The sequence below is a fragment of the Paracoccidioides brasiliensis genome (assembly GCF_000150735.1).
Source record: "Paracoccidioides brasiliensis Pb18 unplaced genomic scaffold supercont2.6, whole genome shotgun sequence".
Lineage (NCBI taxonomy): Eukaryota > Fungi > Ascomycota > Eurotiomycetes > Onygenales > Ajellomycetaceae > Paracoccidioides > Paracoccidioides brasiliensis.
The window spans coordinates 1,889,483-1,907,710 of NW_011371363.1; the positions used below are offsets into that span (position 1 = coordinate 1,889,483).

The 18,228-nt window shown below is 45.0% G+C and overlaps 6 protein-coding genes across 6 annotated transcripts; 2 read left to right on the forward strand and 4 right to left on the reverse strand.

Annotated features, from left to right (window-relative positions):
- Positions 1-139: 139 nt before the first annotated feature.
- PADG_05670 (uncharacterized protein) lies at positions 140-3,706 on the reverse strand (the record flags this gene model as incomplete). Its single annotated transcript, XM_010762786.1, has 1 exon — positions 140-3,706. One exon carries the CDS (start codon positions 3,704-3,706, stop codon positions 140-142), a length of 3,567 nt encoding a protein of 1,188 aa, XP_010761088.1.
- A 417-nt stretch (positions 3,707-4,123) lies between these two features.
- Positions 4,124-5,435, forward strand: PADG_05671 (uncharacterized protein; the record flags this gene model as incomplete). Its single annotated transcript, XM_010762545.1, has 3 exons — positions 4,124-4,144; positions 4,263-4,324; positions 4,391-5,435. The coding sequence occupies 3 exons, from the start codon at positions 4,124-4,126 to the stop codon at positions 5,433-5,435; spliced, it is 1,128 nt and encodes a 375-aa protein (XP_010760847.1).
- A 350-nt stretch (positions 5,436-5,785) lies between these two features.
- PADG_05672 (uncharacterized protein) lies at positions 5,786-8,059 on the reverse strand (the record flags this gene model as incomplete). The annotated part of the gene is made up of 5 exons (XM_010762546.1): positions 5,786-5,879; positions 5,969-6,022; positions 6,163-6,218; positions 6,291-6,364; positions 6,457-8,059. 5 exons carry the CDS (start codon positions 8,057-8,059, stop codon positions 5,786-5,788), a joined length of 1,881 nt encoding a protein of 626 aa, XP_010760848.1.
- A 1,069-nt stretch (positions 8,060-9,128) lies between these two features.
- On the reverse strand, positions 9,129-12,604 carry PADG_05673 (DNA-directed DNA polymerase gamma MIP1; the record flags this gene model as incomplete). Its single annotated transcript, XM_010762547.1, has 2 exons — positions 9,129-12,446; positions 12,506-12,604. The coding sequence occupies 2 exons, from the start codon at positions 12,602-12,604 to the stop codon at positions 9,129-9,131; spliced, it is 3,417 nt and encodes a 1,138-aa protein (XP_010760849.1).
- Positions 12,605-13,681: 1,077 nt separating this feature from the next.
- On the forward strand, positions 13,682-14,365 carry PADG_05674 (uncharacterized protein; the record flags this gene model as incomplete). The annotated part of the gene is made up of 2 exons (XM_010762548.1): positions 13,682-14,099; positions 14,169-14,365. The coding sequence occupies 2 exons, from the start codon at positions 13,682-13,684 to the stop codon at positions 14,363-14,365; spliced, it is 615 nt and encodes a 204-aa protein (XP_010760850.1).
- A 391-nt stretch (positions 14,366-14,756) lies between these two features.
- On the reverse strand, positions 14,757-16,388 carry PADG_05675 (uncharacterized protein; the record flags this gene model as incomplete). The annotated part of the gene is made up of 2 exons (XM_010762549.1): positions 14,757-16,099; positions 16,190-16,388. 2 exons carry the CDS (start codon positions 16,386-16,388, stop codon positions 14,757-14,759), a joined length of 1,542 nt encoding a protein of 513 aa, XP_010760851.1.
- Positions 16,389-18,228: the final 1,840 nt, after the last annotated feature.

An 18,228-nucleotide genomic window follows, 5' to 3' on the forward strand; every position in this document is an offset into this window, starting at 1 on the left:
GCCAATGGATGCAAAACAAACACGGATATATATAAATATCTATATATAGCCACATATTTATAGGCTTATCGACAAAAAATGAATAAATAGTAAGCAAATTATAAACATATAAAGTTAAAAAATGTAAAAGATTCCTCATCTATTCAAACAACAACCTCAACTCCTCAATCCTTTCCTTCTTTCGTTCTTCCTCACCCCCATTCCCCCCAACCCGCAATCCCAACGATCCGGCGATCATCATCTTTCGTTCCTGGATCTTCAAAATTCGGCCTTCGATACTATCCTTCACGATGAATCTCGTTACTGTTACATCTCGCAGCTGACCCATACGATGAACCCGATCGATCGCCTGTGCTTCAGTTGCAAAGCTCCACCACGGATCCATCATAATAACATGGTTGGCAGCAGTAAGATTCAACCCGACGCCTCCAGCCCGCAGACTGATCAGCAAGACGTTTGGTGGCGATTCTTTGGCATGATTGTTGGATGACGGGAGCTTGGATTGGCGCTTGCCTTCATCATCGTCGTCGTTCTTGTCGTCAGCTACAGCAACAGAACAGAATTTGGCAAGAACTGCTGCACGGGACGTCTGGGATATGGAGCCGTCGAAACGGAGGTGTGAGATGCCCGCGCATGTTAATTGATGCCCAATGAGATCGAGGAAAGAGGTGAATTGAGAGAAGACCACGACCTTGTCGTTTGATGGAAGTTTAGTCAGGTGGGAGATTAGGGCGTGGATTTTTGCGGAAGTTTGAGCTGTAGGCGACAAGGGGTTTATGCGGCGCAGCGAAATGCGCGGTACAGGCGAGGACGAAGTTGGCGAAGTACTGTTGTGCAAATCACCTTCACCGGGGCGTTGTATTGGAGATTTATGACGGAATACTTCATAGATATCTCGAATGGTTATAGTCTCACGGCATGAGAAGCAACGAGGAATTTTTCCTCTATCCCTCTGGTGTTGCACGTATTCTACCAAACATTTCTTGCAAGCACTATGCCAACAGGACGTAACAGCGGGATCTACCATAGGCTCGTCTGTACAAATAGGACATTCTCCACTTGACTCTGTCTGTATCTGTTGAAGCGCGTGGGTGGTAAATTTGTGGGTTGGATCTTGTTGGCCATCCGGATCAGCGTTAGAGGTAGATATTGTAAAACGGTCAATGAGATCCTGGAGGTCCATATCATCCTTGAAAACATTAATATCATCAGAAGCAATAGCTGCATCCTCTTCTTCTGCAACAATGGCTTGATTTCGAGTAAGCACAGGATGACAACATGTCTGTCGGAGGCGAAGAATCTGCGCAAATATAGTTGTGTACGACTTCAAAAGAGTGCCGGCAGCTACATTATCATTAAATGTTCGTTTCGCTCGACTAAATATCAGGTCATATATTTCCCGTTCTTGGGTAGAAAGTTCGACTTCGGAAATTGTAATGGTTCGAGGTGGTAGGGGAACCAGAGCTTCACCCTCAGGTGTTTTCATAGTTTTGGTTCGACGTAGGACAAGTGGTTCAAGAACAGTTTGCACAACATTTAGTGCACGCACAAAATCCTTGGACTCAAAGGGGACGGTGATGAAAGTTTTCCAGAAAGAGAAATTGCTCCACGGCTCAACCTTGAGAAACCGCACAAGGCTAAAGAGATCTTCAAGTCGATTGACAATAGGAGTACCAGTAAGCGCCCATCTATGGGTGCCCTTGATATCATAACATGCTCGAGCAGTTTTAGATGCTCGGTTCTTAATATAATGAGCTTCGTCGAGAATAACACGGAAAAAATCCACGGAAAAAAGGCCCCTATAAGACCCAACAGGAGAGCGACTGGAGAACTGGCTATGTTCTGAACGAACAACACCGTAGCTCGTAATTACCAGATTTGGCGCAGAATTGGGATTAGAAATTGAACAGAGTTTTCTCAAATCAGCCGTTTTATCGCTTCCGTAGTAAACAAGAACCCTCATTGATCCTGGCTTTGAAGCCTTCATAGCCTCGCTTTCCCATTGCGCGAGAAGAGAAGTTGGAGCAACGACCAATGTAGTATACGGAGCTGGTACAGGCTTGGAAGAAGAAATGAGTGGCATTGCCGATAAGCTCTCAAATCCTGCAATCTGAGGTTTGACTACCTCAGACCTGTGGGAGTGCACCAAGCTTAGCATTTCAATAGTTTTCCCAAGACCCATTTCATCTGCTAAAATGCCACCCAGGCAATTCTGTTCTTGGACAGGAAATTCCAAGCTAAGCTCGCCAGAATAAGGATTGACGTAAAATTTATCGTGATTACGCACACGGAGAAGCGGCTGATCATCCATATCCTTCGTAGGCCAAGAATATTCTTCCCACAATGGATGCATTGATTGTTTCTCCTTCCGTTGGACATGTTTTTCTTTCCCAAGCAACCAATGCAGAGCTTGCTTCTGGTATTTTCGAAGGCTTAAAATAAAATCTGATCCTGGTTCCATTTCAGGGGTGCTGAAGTCAAAGGACTGCGCTTTCTGGTACAGCGCATCAAGTTGATCTTCATCTAGCTTCTCGCCATCTTCATCGTCTGACGATTCGTTCCCGCTGTTTTGCTGCGGGGTGGAGGTTGGTGAATATCTGGACTTCTCGCTCATCTCGGCTGCCTGAAGCAAGCCTTCCTTCTTGTGGCGTGCTGTTATTTCATTAATTGAAGTTGGTTCAAGGTTTATCTCGCCAAAAAGCTTGACTAATGCCACTTGCCGCAGACGAAGGGCCTTCTCCTCTGATGTTTCCTGCTCCTCGAATAGCCTCGGGGGGGCATTCTCATCTCCGAGGGCAGTAAAAGACTTCTGCTGAAAAGCCTCCCTCAAAAGAAAGCATTTCAACTGAAGATATATGGTATCATTGACACGGATCCGATCCGGAGCAAAAACACAGACACCCTCAAAGCGACATATCTTTTGATCTATCAATGTGGAAACCCACTCAGCCGTTTCTCGGGGAAGTCTACCAATTTCTTCACAATTTTTATTAGTGAACCGCGTTATCACATCCCCCTTTTGGTTTAACATCCGCGGAACAGGTTTTCCTCCCCTCCCATGCTTCATAGACGGTTGTAATTTGGTCCGTTCAATATAGACTGACTCTCCATGCTTCACCAAATTCGTACCACTCCTCGTCGTCCATGCACCAACACCAAATGCGCCTATATACCGGAATTCAGGGTTAGCAGTAGTAATGTTAGGGTCATCTTCAACATCGTCCTCTGCAGTATCCACAACCATAAGATCTGGAGCCTTGGTATCTGATTCTTCCATTGGCTCGATAACAGTTGTGTTTGGTGTGGAAGATGACGTTGAAGAGGGTCTGATTACATTCTCCTCTCCCCAAGAGCCGTCGAGATAAAGGTTAATCGCAGTTTGCATATCATCCTTCGCTGCCAGCCGAATCTTATGTATAGTATTCGAATCAACTGGTTGCCCCACAATGCTGGCAAAAAGATCGATGTCAAATCCACTTTCATCAATAACAGCGGGTTCGGTGGTATCAGAAGGTCCGGAAGACGGGGCTTCAGGGTTCAAAAAGCCCGCCGCTGAACTGTTGCGTGAGGGAACCGTCCCCGACGACGCGTCGATGCCAAGTACAGGCTCGTTTTGAGTGATATCACCCTCATCTTCGACAAAAAACCGACGTCTTTTTGCTGGCTTCTCGGGTAAATCTGAGGACGCTATGTTGTGAGCGGCCATACCAACCCAGAACAAGAAGCAAAATGAGGTTGTTAACAGTGGAATGGTGCAGATGTTGGAGATTTGCAGAAGTCGGGAAGACGCGAAGCCGTAAGTAGATAAATCACGGGAACACGCTAAAACCGCGACCAAGCAATTTAACTAGTTAGTTACCGACGTCATCGCTAACTAAAAAAATTGCACTCGTCAATGGACAGTACTTCAATACAATCATTTTTTGAAATTGATGTAAGAAAAATTAATTATCTGCAATTCTTGCATAGTAAGCTGAGTGCAAGAGCTATTATGCAGTAACAATAGCATGGCTAATTTGAATTGGTAATTACAATTCCTAACTTGGAGATGGGATTGTGACTTATAACTAACGCCATGAGCCAGATATAACCTCCACCACTTGATATTTCCCAGTGGTGTAAAATGCCCTCAAAATCACATATGGTATGCCTGCAGTGTGCTTCTCGACAGCTTAGGTCTCAACCAAAACATAGATTTCCCGGAAATCAAATCCAGCCGAGCCGTCACTTTTCAAAAGCTGCCCCTCTTTCATCTGATCCAGGAGAACGAGCCAAAGCGGAATACGAATCAGCACATGAATACTGTCTTGATCTTCTCCGGCAAGTAATAAACATATATACATATATCTCGTATAGCTATCAACCAAGAGTACAATCTAACCGAAACTAGAAAATATGACCGTCCTTCCTACACCCTCAGCACATTCATTCCCAGCCAAACTGTCAATTTCTACCTCGCCCTCCGGGCCTTTAATATCTCCTTATCTATGATTCCCGATACAATTTCAACCCCGACAGTAGGCCTGATGCGCCTGCAATTTTGGCGGGATACCATCACACGCACACTTGCGGGGAGTCCACCAAGAGAACCCATCGCCATCCTCCTCGCATCTGCGCTCTCTGACCTTGACACGCGCACACAGGCCAACGGTGGTGCGCGGATAAGCAAAAGCTGGTTCCTACGCATGATAAATTCGCGCGAACAATATCTAACAAACACTCCCTACACAACCATATCCACGCTGGAATCCTACGCCGAAAATACGTACTCAACTCTCCTATATCTAACCCTCAGCGCCCTTCCCCTAACCTCCCTGACGGCAGACCACCTAGCATCACACATAGGAAAAGCAGCAGGAATCTCCGCCGTCCTACGAGGGATACCACTGATCGCCTTCCCGCCTCCGCCAAGCCACCACTTTAAGCAAGCCGGCGGGCTGGATGGTTTACGGGGTGGTGGTAATGGTGCTCCTACTAGATCAGGAGCCATTACACTTCCACTCGACGTCATGGCTGAGACAGGTCTGAAGGAAGAAGATGTCTTTCGACATGGTGCTGAAGCACCGGGGCTTCGTGATGCGGTGTTTACCGTCGCGACACGCGCGAGTGACCATCTCATCACTGCACGGCAGATGTTGACAAACCTGCGGGGGGGGAAGGATGTGGGGCATGGTTTTGAGCATGAAGGGGAAGAAGGACATGAATATGCTAATACTAATAGTAATGCCAAGGGTAATGGCGGTACGTCGAATCTTGACGTGCAACTGGAAGAGGTGGAGAGGGCGTTTGGTGTCCTGATGCCGGCTGTCTCTACGTCTCTCTGGCTTGACCGATTGCAAGCGGTGGATTTTGATATTTTCAAGCCTGAGCTTCGCATGTTTGATTGGAAATTGCCTTGGAAGGCGTATTGGGCTCATCGGCGCAGGACTTTCTAAGCGACTGTATATACAGAGACATCGACGAAAATATTTCAGTTATATGGGTTGCGTAAATCAGCTATCTATCTTGCCTGGAAACTTGATATAGAATATGGGGATCAAATACATCCACACAATGGTAATTTCTATGCTTTAGTATTAATAGTATACATATATGCTATATTCATGCGCCAAATAGTATGTACGCAGATAATCCAGCGCCTTAATGAAAGATGTAAAACTGTGCACCATAGCCTAGAAGGCTGTGAGGGTGAATCATCGGAAACAGGCATAAGGTAACCAGTATTCACATATTCCGTACTCCTTTAGACCCATAATCCTATAATTAGAATCTAGAATCTATATGGCTACTCAGAGCGAGGCTTTTGTCGTCGCTTCCGTGAGATATTGATAAGGCGTTGTTGTGCACGTCTCAAGAGGTATCGTTGAATCATGTCACGCCTGTTCCAAACATTAACCAAATTTTCTCTTTCAAATACGATCGGAGACGGGTGATCTGAAGGGGAATGGCGTGGATGATTATCACTCACATTAATATTGCAGTCGTGACGATAACAAATGGGATGGCAATTGGCCAGAAGAAGCTAGATTTACAAGGGTGGAGTTAGCAGCAGAAAAGATTGAGATATGTTACCTCGATAAAATATGGTATAAAAATGAGGGCAGTGTTGTAAATTGTATAGCTCAGCAGAAAAGGGTTTACAATGGTATAGTGAAAACTTACGCATCACTATGGTTTTGCACACCATTAAACCGGGCGAAGTTCATTCCAAAGTATCCCTAATAGATGAAAAGTTAGTGCGTCCAAGCCCAAAAACAACGATCAACAAGGTTAAGGAATTGGACACGAACCGTAAGAAATGTCAGCGGCAGGAACATGCACGTCACAATAGTGAGCTGTTTCATACTTTCATTTTGGTAGGCTCCTGTACGAAACAGAAAACATTTACAGTTGGCGATCATCCGCTTATGAGAAAAGTAGCAAGCCAAAAGGAAGCCAATAATCGGTATAACTCACCAATAGTGTTAAAGGTAAGGTCTATCATATTATCCGCTGATCGTCTCATTTGGTCATATTCTTCCGTAATAGTGATACAGTGGTCCAAAACGTCACCCAAATAAGTATAACACATGGGGCTAATTCGGACTACAGTGGGCATTTTAATCCCTTCTGGATCGGGGGTGCTTGGTTTGCTGGGCGTTGGGTCCACAGACAGCAGAGGTATCGAATTTGTAAAAATGGTTTTAAATGTCGGTCCTGTACGAGCCGCTGGCTCAGATTTGTGGTCCCGAAGAGCATTCACAACACCAGTTAAGGGTTGCATGGCGTTGCGCAAAACGGCAATTTCGGAGGTTAGTATATATAGGTTTGTAGATTGGTTGATATCCGGGTCAGTGAGGACATTAAGTTCCAAATCTCCAATTGCGTCTTGATATGCCACCGTGACGGGGATGGCTAAATCAACGATAGCGTCGAGTATAGCCTGGACGACCATACTTGCATCGCAGGACTGTCTCAAGATCGTTTCGGGGGATGTCAGTCGTTGGACTATTGGCATCTCAATATCCTCGGCACTAGCTTCGAAGAAGGAGGTCACAGTATTGTCCGCATGAAGGAATATAGAAACTTGCTCGATGGCAACACCCAAATTTTTGGATGCAAGAACGGCGTGACGTTCCATAAAATCAATACGGTCCTCATTTGGGCCTCCTCTGTACCGCTGCAGAGTTCGTAACTTACTCAGGCGTGACCCGTCCATTGTCAAGGGCTTATCTTCAGCAAATAAAGTTTCAATTGGAGTGTCTCCCCTGGATGCTCCTGGTTTTCTCTTCTCACGAGAAGGTGATACGAGATCTGCAAGAGCAGACATAATTACCCCTCGTTTCCTTGCGGGTTGCTGCTTTCTCTTTAACTTGTATCCTGGCTTCTCATATGTCTGGTCGTATCCGTTATCAGTATCGCTTTCTCCGTCAAAATCAGCAAACTGACCATTTGACTGAAGTTTAACAAGCTTTTGCATCGCAAGGACTATAAAGGTGTTGTCTGAGAACCAGTCTACTTTCGTACGATTCACAGAGTGCAATAAATCCTCAATGGCCAATCTATGCAGGCCCTTATGACTGGCCAGCAAGCTAACAACGTCCCAACTTAACCCGTTGACGTTAATCCAACGGCAGAGCACCCACGGGTCCCTTTCCTTCTTCAGAAACGGCCGCAATGTTTCATTTTTCAGATGATACATTCGCATGTCATCCTGAGAGAAATCCACAACAGTAATATCGCATCGTATATGTCTCTGTTGAAGTAACGTTTCTCCTCCAGTACGATATGGGGGAAGAGGTTCACTTGGATCAAGTCCGGGTTCGTCCCCTGGGTGCCAATTATTATTGCTTGCTGAGACGCTTCCCCCACGATGATATGAACGGGCGGTATTTGATCGTTTGGCACGGCGCCTAATGAAGTCTTGAGACCCAGTACGATGAAGGCCCGTCACATCGGGCGGGGAACTTGGCGCGGTGGATTTGCGTTCGAGAGTGGGAAAGGCTGACAGAGCCTCAATATCGGAAGGAGAACTGGTGACAGCTTCTGGCTGCGCATAATCGCGCACTTCAACACTCATTGTAACGGAGGTTGATGAAACCACAGACGAACTGTAAACAAGGTGTTTCAAGGAATGTTGGGAAGCTGAATCTGCGGGCCAGGGCTATTTTCGCCGGGACAGCCTACAGCTCACCAGTGGCAGGGGAGCTGCTCGTTTTCAAAACCTCCAATCATCCCGTAAATCCGAGAGATCTTAGGAAGTTAGATTTGGGAGAACGCGCTCTCCTGAGCCTTGCATCAAATAACAATAACTCGTAGCTATTAGAGTGCGAATAGCGTGCAATTGGAACAGCAAACTGATCTGTTTAAAACCTGCGTCCCCTTTGGAGAAGAGTTTGATGACCGCGGAGGTAGTTGGAAATGGAGGGCATAGCTTGGTCGCGGGAATGGCAATTGACCATAGGACAGGAATGCGATCAAGGTTCACTTAAACCAAGCTGCACGCCAGGTGAATCAAGGGTTGTAAATAAGTGGTAACATTCCTATTCGGAAATAAGGGGAAGATGTGAAAGTTGAATTGATATGGTGTCGTCAAAACCTATAAAAACCCTCCAATTCTTGGCAGATCACTAGCATCGAACGCCAACAACCCTGGATGGAACCCATTGACGACGATCAGAATGGGCCACCATAACTCGCATCACAACAGATAGATATACATTTGTTATGGCTTAAATGGCCAGGAAGTACTTGCCATATATGATACACTTTCTGTTCGACTTCTCATTACTCCTTGAATAATCTCCTTAATCATCCAGCACCATTTGAAACAGACAGGCTGCCTCCCAAACCACCCTTCAAAAGAGAGACGAATATACCGTTCTCTCCAAGTAACCGATAATATTCTCACATCCAAAAGAAGCATAGCCGTGACAAGTTGGAAACTGTGATACTGAAATACATGACAGAGAGTCGAAGAGAAATAAAAAAATATACCTGTAGAACAAAACAATATTGACAGAGAATGATAGTCACAGGCAAAGAAACATCTTTCGCCATGCCTAGGTAATTATTACAATAACAATACATTTCCAACACCGAAAAGTAGAAGGAAAGGGTATCGGTAAACAGAAAGGAACCGGGACGTGTTACAGACCAGGAGAAGAATGTCTTGGCCTCCAGGCGACTCGATGAGAATTAGTAAAATGAGGCGATCTCGTGAAATTAGTGGCATTCTTCATGCTGTTCAGGAGCCCAGGTTGCACTTCTATGAGAATCGCCTTCTGTGGCTCTGCGTGTACGGGTATGGTTGATTTGGTCCGTGGTCTTCGAGTCGAAGGTTGCGGTATTGTTGTTGAAAATGGCGAATTAAGAGATGTCGGGAAATTCATGCCCTTGATGATTTGACGTAGTTCTTTGTCATCACTGCAAATCTGGGCTTTGATGAAATTTTGATCCTGGGAGTTTTGTAGGGAGGACATTACAGATTTTCGCGGGGTGTAGGTGAATTTTTCTGGAGTGGGAGGAACAGTAGGTTCGATGGAAGGATCCAATTGTGCTTCGACGCCTTTCGCAAGAAGGCTCTCGATATCCAAACTTTCACCATGTGGTATCTTGTTCGGGTGAGAAGGGGTTATGCAATCCATATCCACCTCCTTTCTTAGAACCTTATCAATATCAACAGCAGAGAAATACGCGCATGACTGGGGGAGATCGTCAATTCCCATCTCCTGTGAAAACATAGCTCGAGTCCAAAGATTCGCAACTTGCAACGCCATCGCGGCACGGTACTTGTCATGGTCTCTGACCAAATACCTGATCTCATCGTGTACAGTGATTGCAAGGCGGGCATCCAAGTTAAATCGTCGGATAAGGAAGTCCATCGAGATGATTAGTAAGTGCAGGTAGTCAACGCCAGACGATTGAATTGCCCAGTTTATCCGCGATGTCATAAAACTACCCTTGTTGATGAAACGGCGCATCAAGGCCTCGGTAATACCCGCTCCCAGAACGGGCGTTCTAGGCCTTTCCTGTTCTGCGAACTCTTCAAGTTTATTGAAAACAAACGACTCAGTGCCCCCTCTCCAAAATGGCCGATCGCTAAGTTGTTTTCGGTTGGTTCGAGCGCCTTTAGTTTCTTTATAAAGCTTCGAGGCAACCTCTTTTGTCTGCTGTTCAGGCATTGATGGGTTGAATTGGCGAAGAAGGGTAGCTGCAAATTTGAGACCCGCTCCATAGATACGGCCATAATTAAAAACTTTGGCATCATTCCGAGATATTCCCAAGATTTTCGCGGTTTTTGAATGTAAGTCTGTGCCAGCCGCCTTTGTGCCTTCGAGAGTCATGAATCCGATCGCGTTTCCTCCATGAATTTGAAATTGCGCATCTCCCACAAGACTGGCAATCCACAGCTCTTCAGAATCCACGTCGGCTCCCACAAACACATAACCCGGAGGTGCTCTTACCATAGCTTTAAGTTCGGATCCTACCCGGTTAGCTTTCGCGTTACTCGCGGTTAGCCAGGTGTTCTCCACTGCACGCCGGGTAATAGTTCCCATGGGAATAACTTGTGGTAAAATGAAGCCCTGCTTCAACGACGGGTCCGACAATGATCGCCCAGTAAGCTTTTCAATATCATTTTGGTAAACGACCATCTGGCTTGTAATTCGATCCCTTGCGCTAATCCAGTAAGAACATGACGCATTCATTTCCAGAGCCTCCTTAGCCAAATCGAATTTGGATGACAGTGTCCCACCTTCAAAATACTGCAGATAGCCTTTTGCAAGAGGATTCACGCAGCGAGATTCGGGTCCATCCTTATGCGGTAGTTTAAAATAGACATGCTCTCTATCGTTTTGAAGGAGTGGATTCTTTTCTAGTGCCATGTCACACGGATTAACCGCTTGGTTCTCGAACTTCTTCAATTCCTTTTTAGGAACCTGGAATGTCCACCCATACATATCTGACCAAAACAGGGGATATCCAAGCCAAGATAGTTTTAGGAGAATTGGTGCTAAGCGGGTGCGAACACTCAGATTAATAGCAGAAGTGCTTGTAGGAAAGAGGCCCTTGTACCATTTCGGCATTCCAGGCAATTTTTGCCTGGCAGCCGGTCTGACAGGGTCCCCTTTTTTCTTTCCTTTAACCATCCTTATTTCCTGTCCAGACCAGTCCAACTGCCGTAACCAGGGATCTTTCTCATATATTTCAGGGTTATCCTTCACGGCTACAGCCCTGTTGCAAAGCTCCAATAACCGTTTTTGTACATCTTCCAGAAGACGTTGATAGGTTTCCTCCGCATTCTTGAGGTATTCGTCCCAGGTGTTGTTTACCGGCAAAATGACAGAAGACAGGTGTCTCAACGCGCCAAAACTAACCGGATGTGGGCACACCTCCAAGAAGCTAGGAAAAACTCTTTTGTAAATACGATGAGTAATAGAGACATCAGCTGCGCAGTAATCAATAAGTTCATCAAGACGTTCCAGAACCGCTGAGCGATCGAGTTCACCGAAGTAATCCCGTTGAGATTTATCTATTGTGATATTGCAATGAAACTTGGCAACGTCGCGTAACGAATTGATTGAGCTCCTGCCAACCCAGAGTTCTTCCTCTTCTTCTGGAATAAAATTATTTTCAGCAAGTGCAGCAAGCTCAACAGAGTTCTTAAGCCTCAAGAGTTTTTCCCTTAGGTCGCGTTTTTTCTTGAGTCGCATCCAGGTGGGCCGTTGTTGAGAGCACATTCCGTTAACAGCGACATGCAGGGACATAGTGTCGAGAAAGAAGTTCCGAGTTTGTTCAATACTATACTCCTCCAAAATCCTTGCGCGATCGTACCCAACATTGTGACCTACAATAATTCTAGGGTGAGACGGGGATCCGAGGGGAATAAGCTGTCTTTCATTTTTTGTTTCGCCGAGAAGGTAAGGCGACAACCAGGCATACCATGCAGTTGGACTTGCCGCACATGCCATGACCGCAAAAGAAGACTCTTTCCACATTACTTCAGTATCAAAAGTTAACATCTCTTCGATGGGCACGTCAACTGTTTCGGTTGTTCCGTCAGGGTTGTATTTTGTCCACCCACTCCTTCGGACCCATTTTTTTGGTACAGGTGGAAGATCAATTCTTGCATACTGCTTGGCGTTGGTCAGGTAAGGCTCCGAAGAATCCATTCCCAATTTGTAAAAATGCTCATCCATCGTATGTCCTGTCAAGGGAGGAAGGTCAAATGCAATCGGATTTGAACCTTCTTGAGTTTTACCAAGCAGATCATGTCGTGAAAGATGGTCCTTCGAAAGTTTAACCAACTCCGGATTCGATGGAATAGATTTCCTTCGAAAAATTTGAGAATGAACATGGCTGCTTAGCTGTTGGACACCGATTTCATTAAACCGCGCGGTAGACGACACTAGAAACAAATGTAAGCGATAGGCGCATGTTGTAGAAATATAGAGAACCAAATGTACCTGCTAGACTCTGTAGCTTCCCTCGCTCCCCAGAGGAAGCAGACACTGCGTCTGCATACCGTCGTAACTGCGAGCATCGATATCTGGGCTTCCAGGTGAAGTGCAATAAGCGGAGAGGTCTTGAGGATGTCCAGAGCCCACCCCTTGAAGATGCGCATGCTAACAGGAGCATCCTTATGCGGTAAGAGGAGCTTCAACTACAGTAGTACCATGGCGCGTCCAGGAAACCTCGCATCCACAGCATCATTGTAGAGGGTTGAAGGAGAACCATTAAACGAGTTGTTCCATTTCTTCCGTTTTAAGTTAACTTTACAAAATCGGAGTGTGACAACTATTTTCCGGGAAACCTTATAACCCACACGTGATCTGTAGTTTTAAATCACATGACATTTTAGTTTGATGCACTAGTCCATATTGGGAACATAAAACGTCCACTGGCGCAATCGACTTCTTATCCACGATCTGCATCATTCATGACGATGTTCGGATATCTCCTCATGTACGGTCTCTCCCTTAATTAACTGTATCTTATTGGGCGGAGTTACCTACCTTCCTTCTTCTACGACCTTCTCCACACCGAAAAGCTGCTGCGTGCCTTACCGTCTCATCCCGCATCTCCCATTCCACCCGCCTATCCAACTGCTCTATCAAGTCTCCAGGATTTCCTCCTCGAACTCCACAATTTACTCTAGCTATTACCTTCGAAGATTTCTGGCGCTGAGAGTTCCACCTATTCGATATATGGTCTTATTGTATTTCTCTCGGAATCCTCGGGGTAACGTCAATTCCGACCGCCTCCCAGAGAACTTGGCCCACGCGTCACACCCAGAACAAAGACTCTTTTGAGGAAATCTCTGGTCAGATTCAATAAGCATATACAATAGAAGCCGACATTGCGGTTTAACTGGGAGCGGTTGATTTTGTTGCCATCGCATTGGTAGATTCGCTTCTTGAACTCAGCGTAATATTGGCTGATTTTCAGGCTCTTGTTTCTCCGATTTGGCTGGCGGGAAGCATGAGTGAGTGAGGTGTTTCAGCAGGCTTCCAAGATATCCTCTGTGGCTGTATAGAGGAAGGGGTGAAACCGACTGGGACATATCTTCTTTCTCATGGTCGAGTTCATCAACAGACAACACTCATCTCCTCCCCCTTGAAAAGATAAGTGCCTCTATAGGCGCCTTTGGTTGAATCGGATTCTTTTTGCATTTCGGTCATTTTTTATAACATTAGTACTCATGAATAATAATTCGATTGTCGACCTTACCATCTCTTCCCCGCCGTCGTCGGTGGGCCAAAGCTCATCGAACATGTATGTTCATCGGCCGAGGAATGAGTTACCGTTCGATGTCCCAGAGGGCCCTAGATCTCTTAAACGACGTCGACTAGATAATTCTTCCGTCGCTGGGCCTTCATCTCATACACCGCATCAGAATCACCAGCCCAGAACCTCAGAGAATGACCCAAATATCGAGTCGATCGACCTCACAGAAGTGAACGACAAGTCATCATTGGCGAAAGCTCTCTTAAAACAACGTGAAGATGCTGCGAAGTCAGAGCATACATCTGTCGATGCGGGCAGCCGATCAGCTCTGGCAGCGTATAAATGCCCTGTGTGTATGGATACTTGCACTGATGCGACATCTACCATTTGTGGTACGTGCTTGACCACTTGCTTCGTACATAACCACTGACTGAACTCGAACTAATGTGCATTTATCTCAGGACATCTTTTCTGCCATAAATGCATTGTCGATACGCTTCGATTTGGCGAGGAAAGAGCGGCTCATGATGGACATGGGAAAACACCTCGTGGCAGATGTCCCGTCTGTCGGCAAGCACTCTCTCGATTAGATACCCCGGGGCCAAAAAGGAACCTTGTTCCCCTACAATTAAGCCTTATGACGAGGAAGCGATCCTGAATCCAGCGGTTCAAAGGCGTTCCTTTAGATGTTCAACTAATACAGTATTATGGAGAGTTGATTGGGTTGCATTATATGACGGCGTTCACCACTTCTTACGGGGACACAGGATACAACAATGGAGTGTCTAGGTTTTATGTTTCTTGTACAGTACAGTTTCTTCCTTTTTTTTTTCCCTAAAAAAAGGTAGATACCGGGTGTCTTCGGTTGATATCCAGTTCATGCTTACGATCACCAATTTAGAGGTCAATCATGCACAGCTTCTTTTCATATATAATGGTAGTAGATAAAAGGCAAAAGTGACATCAGCCGATCGGATGTGGTAGAAAAAGTATAGATAAGTCTTCATATCGAGGAACGTAACCAGGTATTTTTACAAAGGTCATTACTACTAACCCTTACCCTCCAAATTACTACCTCCACCTGATGGTTCCAATGTATTACGCCTACTTCTTGCTGCCCCTAGACCTCCTCTGACTATAGCATCACCTTTCTTTCCCAGTACGACTTCCAACGCCTGCGTGAGCGCCGCTGCATCGTAGCGCATTCCAACAACTCCACCCGATTCGTTCTCCACTTTCCGGCCGTACAACCGTACACACTCAATTCCCATCCTAGCCAGACGCTCACGATCAACAAGGGGTGTACCAGGCCCATCAAGATGCAAGAGATGAGTGACGTATGATGTATACGGGAGAGAAACAGATAGATGACACCCATCTGACTCTGCACCCCTTATATTCTCGTTCAAAGCCATCAAATCATGATGTTGACGGCCACGACTCTCTTCACCTGCACGAACGATCGCTTCGACAAAATCTATCGCTGTGTACGGTTTCGTTGCCGGTCCTGTTTCGCGATCTAGAGACCCGTTTAGGATGAGGATCTTCTGGCGAGCTCCGCTGTTGGAGATAGCCTTTCCCACTCCCTTGAGTATTATAGAGGGTATAATAGAGGTGTAGAGTGATCCGATGCTGTATATTATCGCCTGGGATGAATATAATGCGTCAAGAACTCGGGGGTTACAAGGGGGTCGGATCTTTTGCCCATAAGGATTTATGTACCACAGGCGGGAAATGCGGGAGGGAAGATCCTCTGTGGCGGTTTTGCTGAATGTTATGTTTTTGTTACGCAGTGTCGGGAGGGAGCCTGGCAAGTGGCTTTCGTCGTATGGGATGTCATCAGAATCAGAGCAAGCGTCATCACCATCAGCAAGGAGAAGGCTAGGTCGCCTCAGTAATGGCATAGGTTGAATGGATGTTGCCTCGCTTGGATGTGAGATGCTGTTTTGGCCGACGATGGCTGTGCCATCAGCCAGGGAGGCGGATATGTGGTGAGAAAAATTGGAGTTTATTGCTGGTATAACCCGAACATCGTCCGTGGGGACTGAGCAGATACTACCCAGGAGGTAAATGGCACTCTCAAGGCTTCCGCTAAAAAGGCGTGCCCCGGTAAGAAACAGATTGCCAACACTGGCGGAGCTGAAGTCAAAGGTTGAAGATGGAGACCTTGCACGCTTGAGAATTTCCAGATTGAGAAGGTTAAAAAAGGAGCGGATTAATTCCTTTTTCGCAGGAGATATGGCCTGCCATAACGGAGATGTCCCCTCCACAATGGCATACCATTCAGCATGGGCAGTTTCCGCTGACGGGGACAGTCGATGGTTGAACAGCGTTTTAATTGCAGCTCGTTCAGAATGAGGAGGGCTATCAGGGATCAGGCGGACAAGTCTACCTATATTTTATATTAGATATGTAATTCAACACATCAAGTATGAAACTTCTTTCTCCTTTAAGTTTAGTGCAGCATCAATTTTAGACTTACTCCGCACATCACCTATTCCGGGCCCGCCAAACACTCGGATCAACTCAGAAGAAGAGCCACCGTTGTCACTGATCGGGATTATATAGCTCAAGGGACACTCCTTGCTGCTGCGAACCGTGCTGAAAACATCAACGAGGTTATTAGTTGCACTTCCACCGGAAAACACAACAATCCCCTTCGGGGTTGACAGTGCATGCATCCGATGAACCCTGCACCCGATGATAAATTAAAAAAAAAAAAAAAAAGAAAAAGAAAAAGAAAAAAACCAAGTTTAAAAGAAGAATATTGGTGTCAACAGGGAAATAACGGTAGAAGATAAATACATATAGTAAAGAACAATGACAGTAGGTAGTTAACGTCAAAGAAATGTTTATGGACACTTTGCTCCTAGCCCAACTACCCAAATGCGTAGGTCGCCACCAAATCAAAATCAAGCTTAACTTGTCTCGCTTAAGAGTATATTTGAAGGAGGAAATAATGAATTTCAATTCCAAAGAGAAAAGGAATAATCAACTGCAATGACCTTTGAACTTGACTGGGTTAACTCTCGCGGGGTTGATATTTAATACAGAATAACTGGATGGGACTGTAAAGTAACGTTTTTCGAGGAACGAATAACTAGTTAACTACGATAATTACTGGTTATTCTAGGTTAAGCATGACCAAGTAAGTTAACAACATACTTCCCACCGGGCGGCGGACACCACCGAGCGGCGGATTCTCTCTGAAAATCATCAAATATTCAACATATTCAAAAACCAACACGCTTAAATATTTAAAATATTAATAAATTAAGACTATCTAATAGTTGAATATATAGCTATTTATTAGGGCAATGTGCATAGCATGTCCAATAGTACCACAGCCACTGCAGTGCGGTGGAGCACACTGATGAGATATAGCTTCAATCTGAGCTTCAACCTGCATATCAAGCTGCTGAACACGCCCATGATCTTCCTGTATAGATAGAATAGTATTCTGACCTAGATTAGCATGTCTCCATGTCTTTTTCTTTGTCTTCTGCTCATTCTCTGCTCATAGAATCTTGATTTCTTGAAGAAGAAGAAGAAGAAGAAGAAGAAGAAGAAGAAGAAGAAGAAGAAGAAGAAGAAGAAGAATAGGACATCCTTTTGATCCTATTCATTCAATAATTGTGATCCATTCACAATTCCTCTGGATAACTGTACATGGCCTCTCACTGTGCTCATCTGCAGTAGTGACTTTAAAGATTGTACAAAGCCTCATTGCAAAGTCAGTCTCATCAAAGTTTCAGATATCATCTTCATGAATTTCATGTTCATGTATCATCTCTAATCATTGTTTTATAGTCTTTGAATTCTTCTGCTTGATCCATTGATAGGATATACAGCAATTATAGTGTGTACATAGTTGAGAATGGTGTTGAATGAATATAGATGCTCAGTTAACTCCAAGAGTGATGATAGATTTCAAAAGTATGTGTTTGAAGTAGAATCTATGTCATTCCACATAGAAACTTCAGCTAAATTGAAAAGCCTCGCTTATCTGCATTCAGTAATTGCTTGAGAAGGTTTTCCTCTTCAATCTCTGTCAATTTGTGGCCATTTGCACATGTCTCTGAGTGTAATTTGATGCCAGCAAGTCATTTGCACAGGATAGTTTCATAAACCTCATATATCTTTGAAGCTTTTGTCTTTGATATATATATTTTTTGAATTTATATGAAGCAATGACCAACTGTATGTGATATTCTTGAGATAAAGACATTTTGAAGAAAAAGTGTGAAGAAATGATGTGTTGAAGATAGTCGGGTTGAATATTTGATGAATTTCAGAGAGAATCCACTGCTCTCGGTGGTTAACTAGCTAGTTAGTTAGTTCGAGTAAGGAGTAAAACGCCGCACCCCATTGGGCAGAAGGAATTCATAATTAAACTTTACGTCAGTAAACAATACAGATTGCCCAAAACTATGTGCTAGGTATCGTTCTAAGTCTATACGCATATTTCGTTTCTCAACAGGTGACAGAAAAACAAATCATATACAACCTCATTTCACAAGA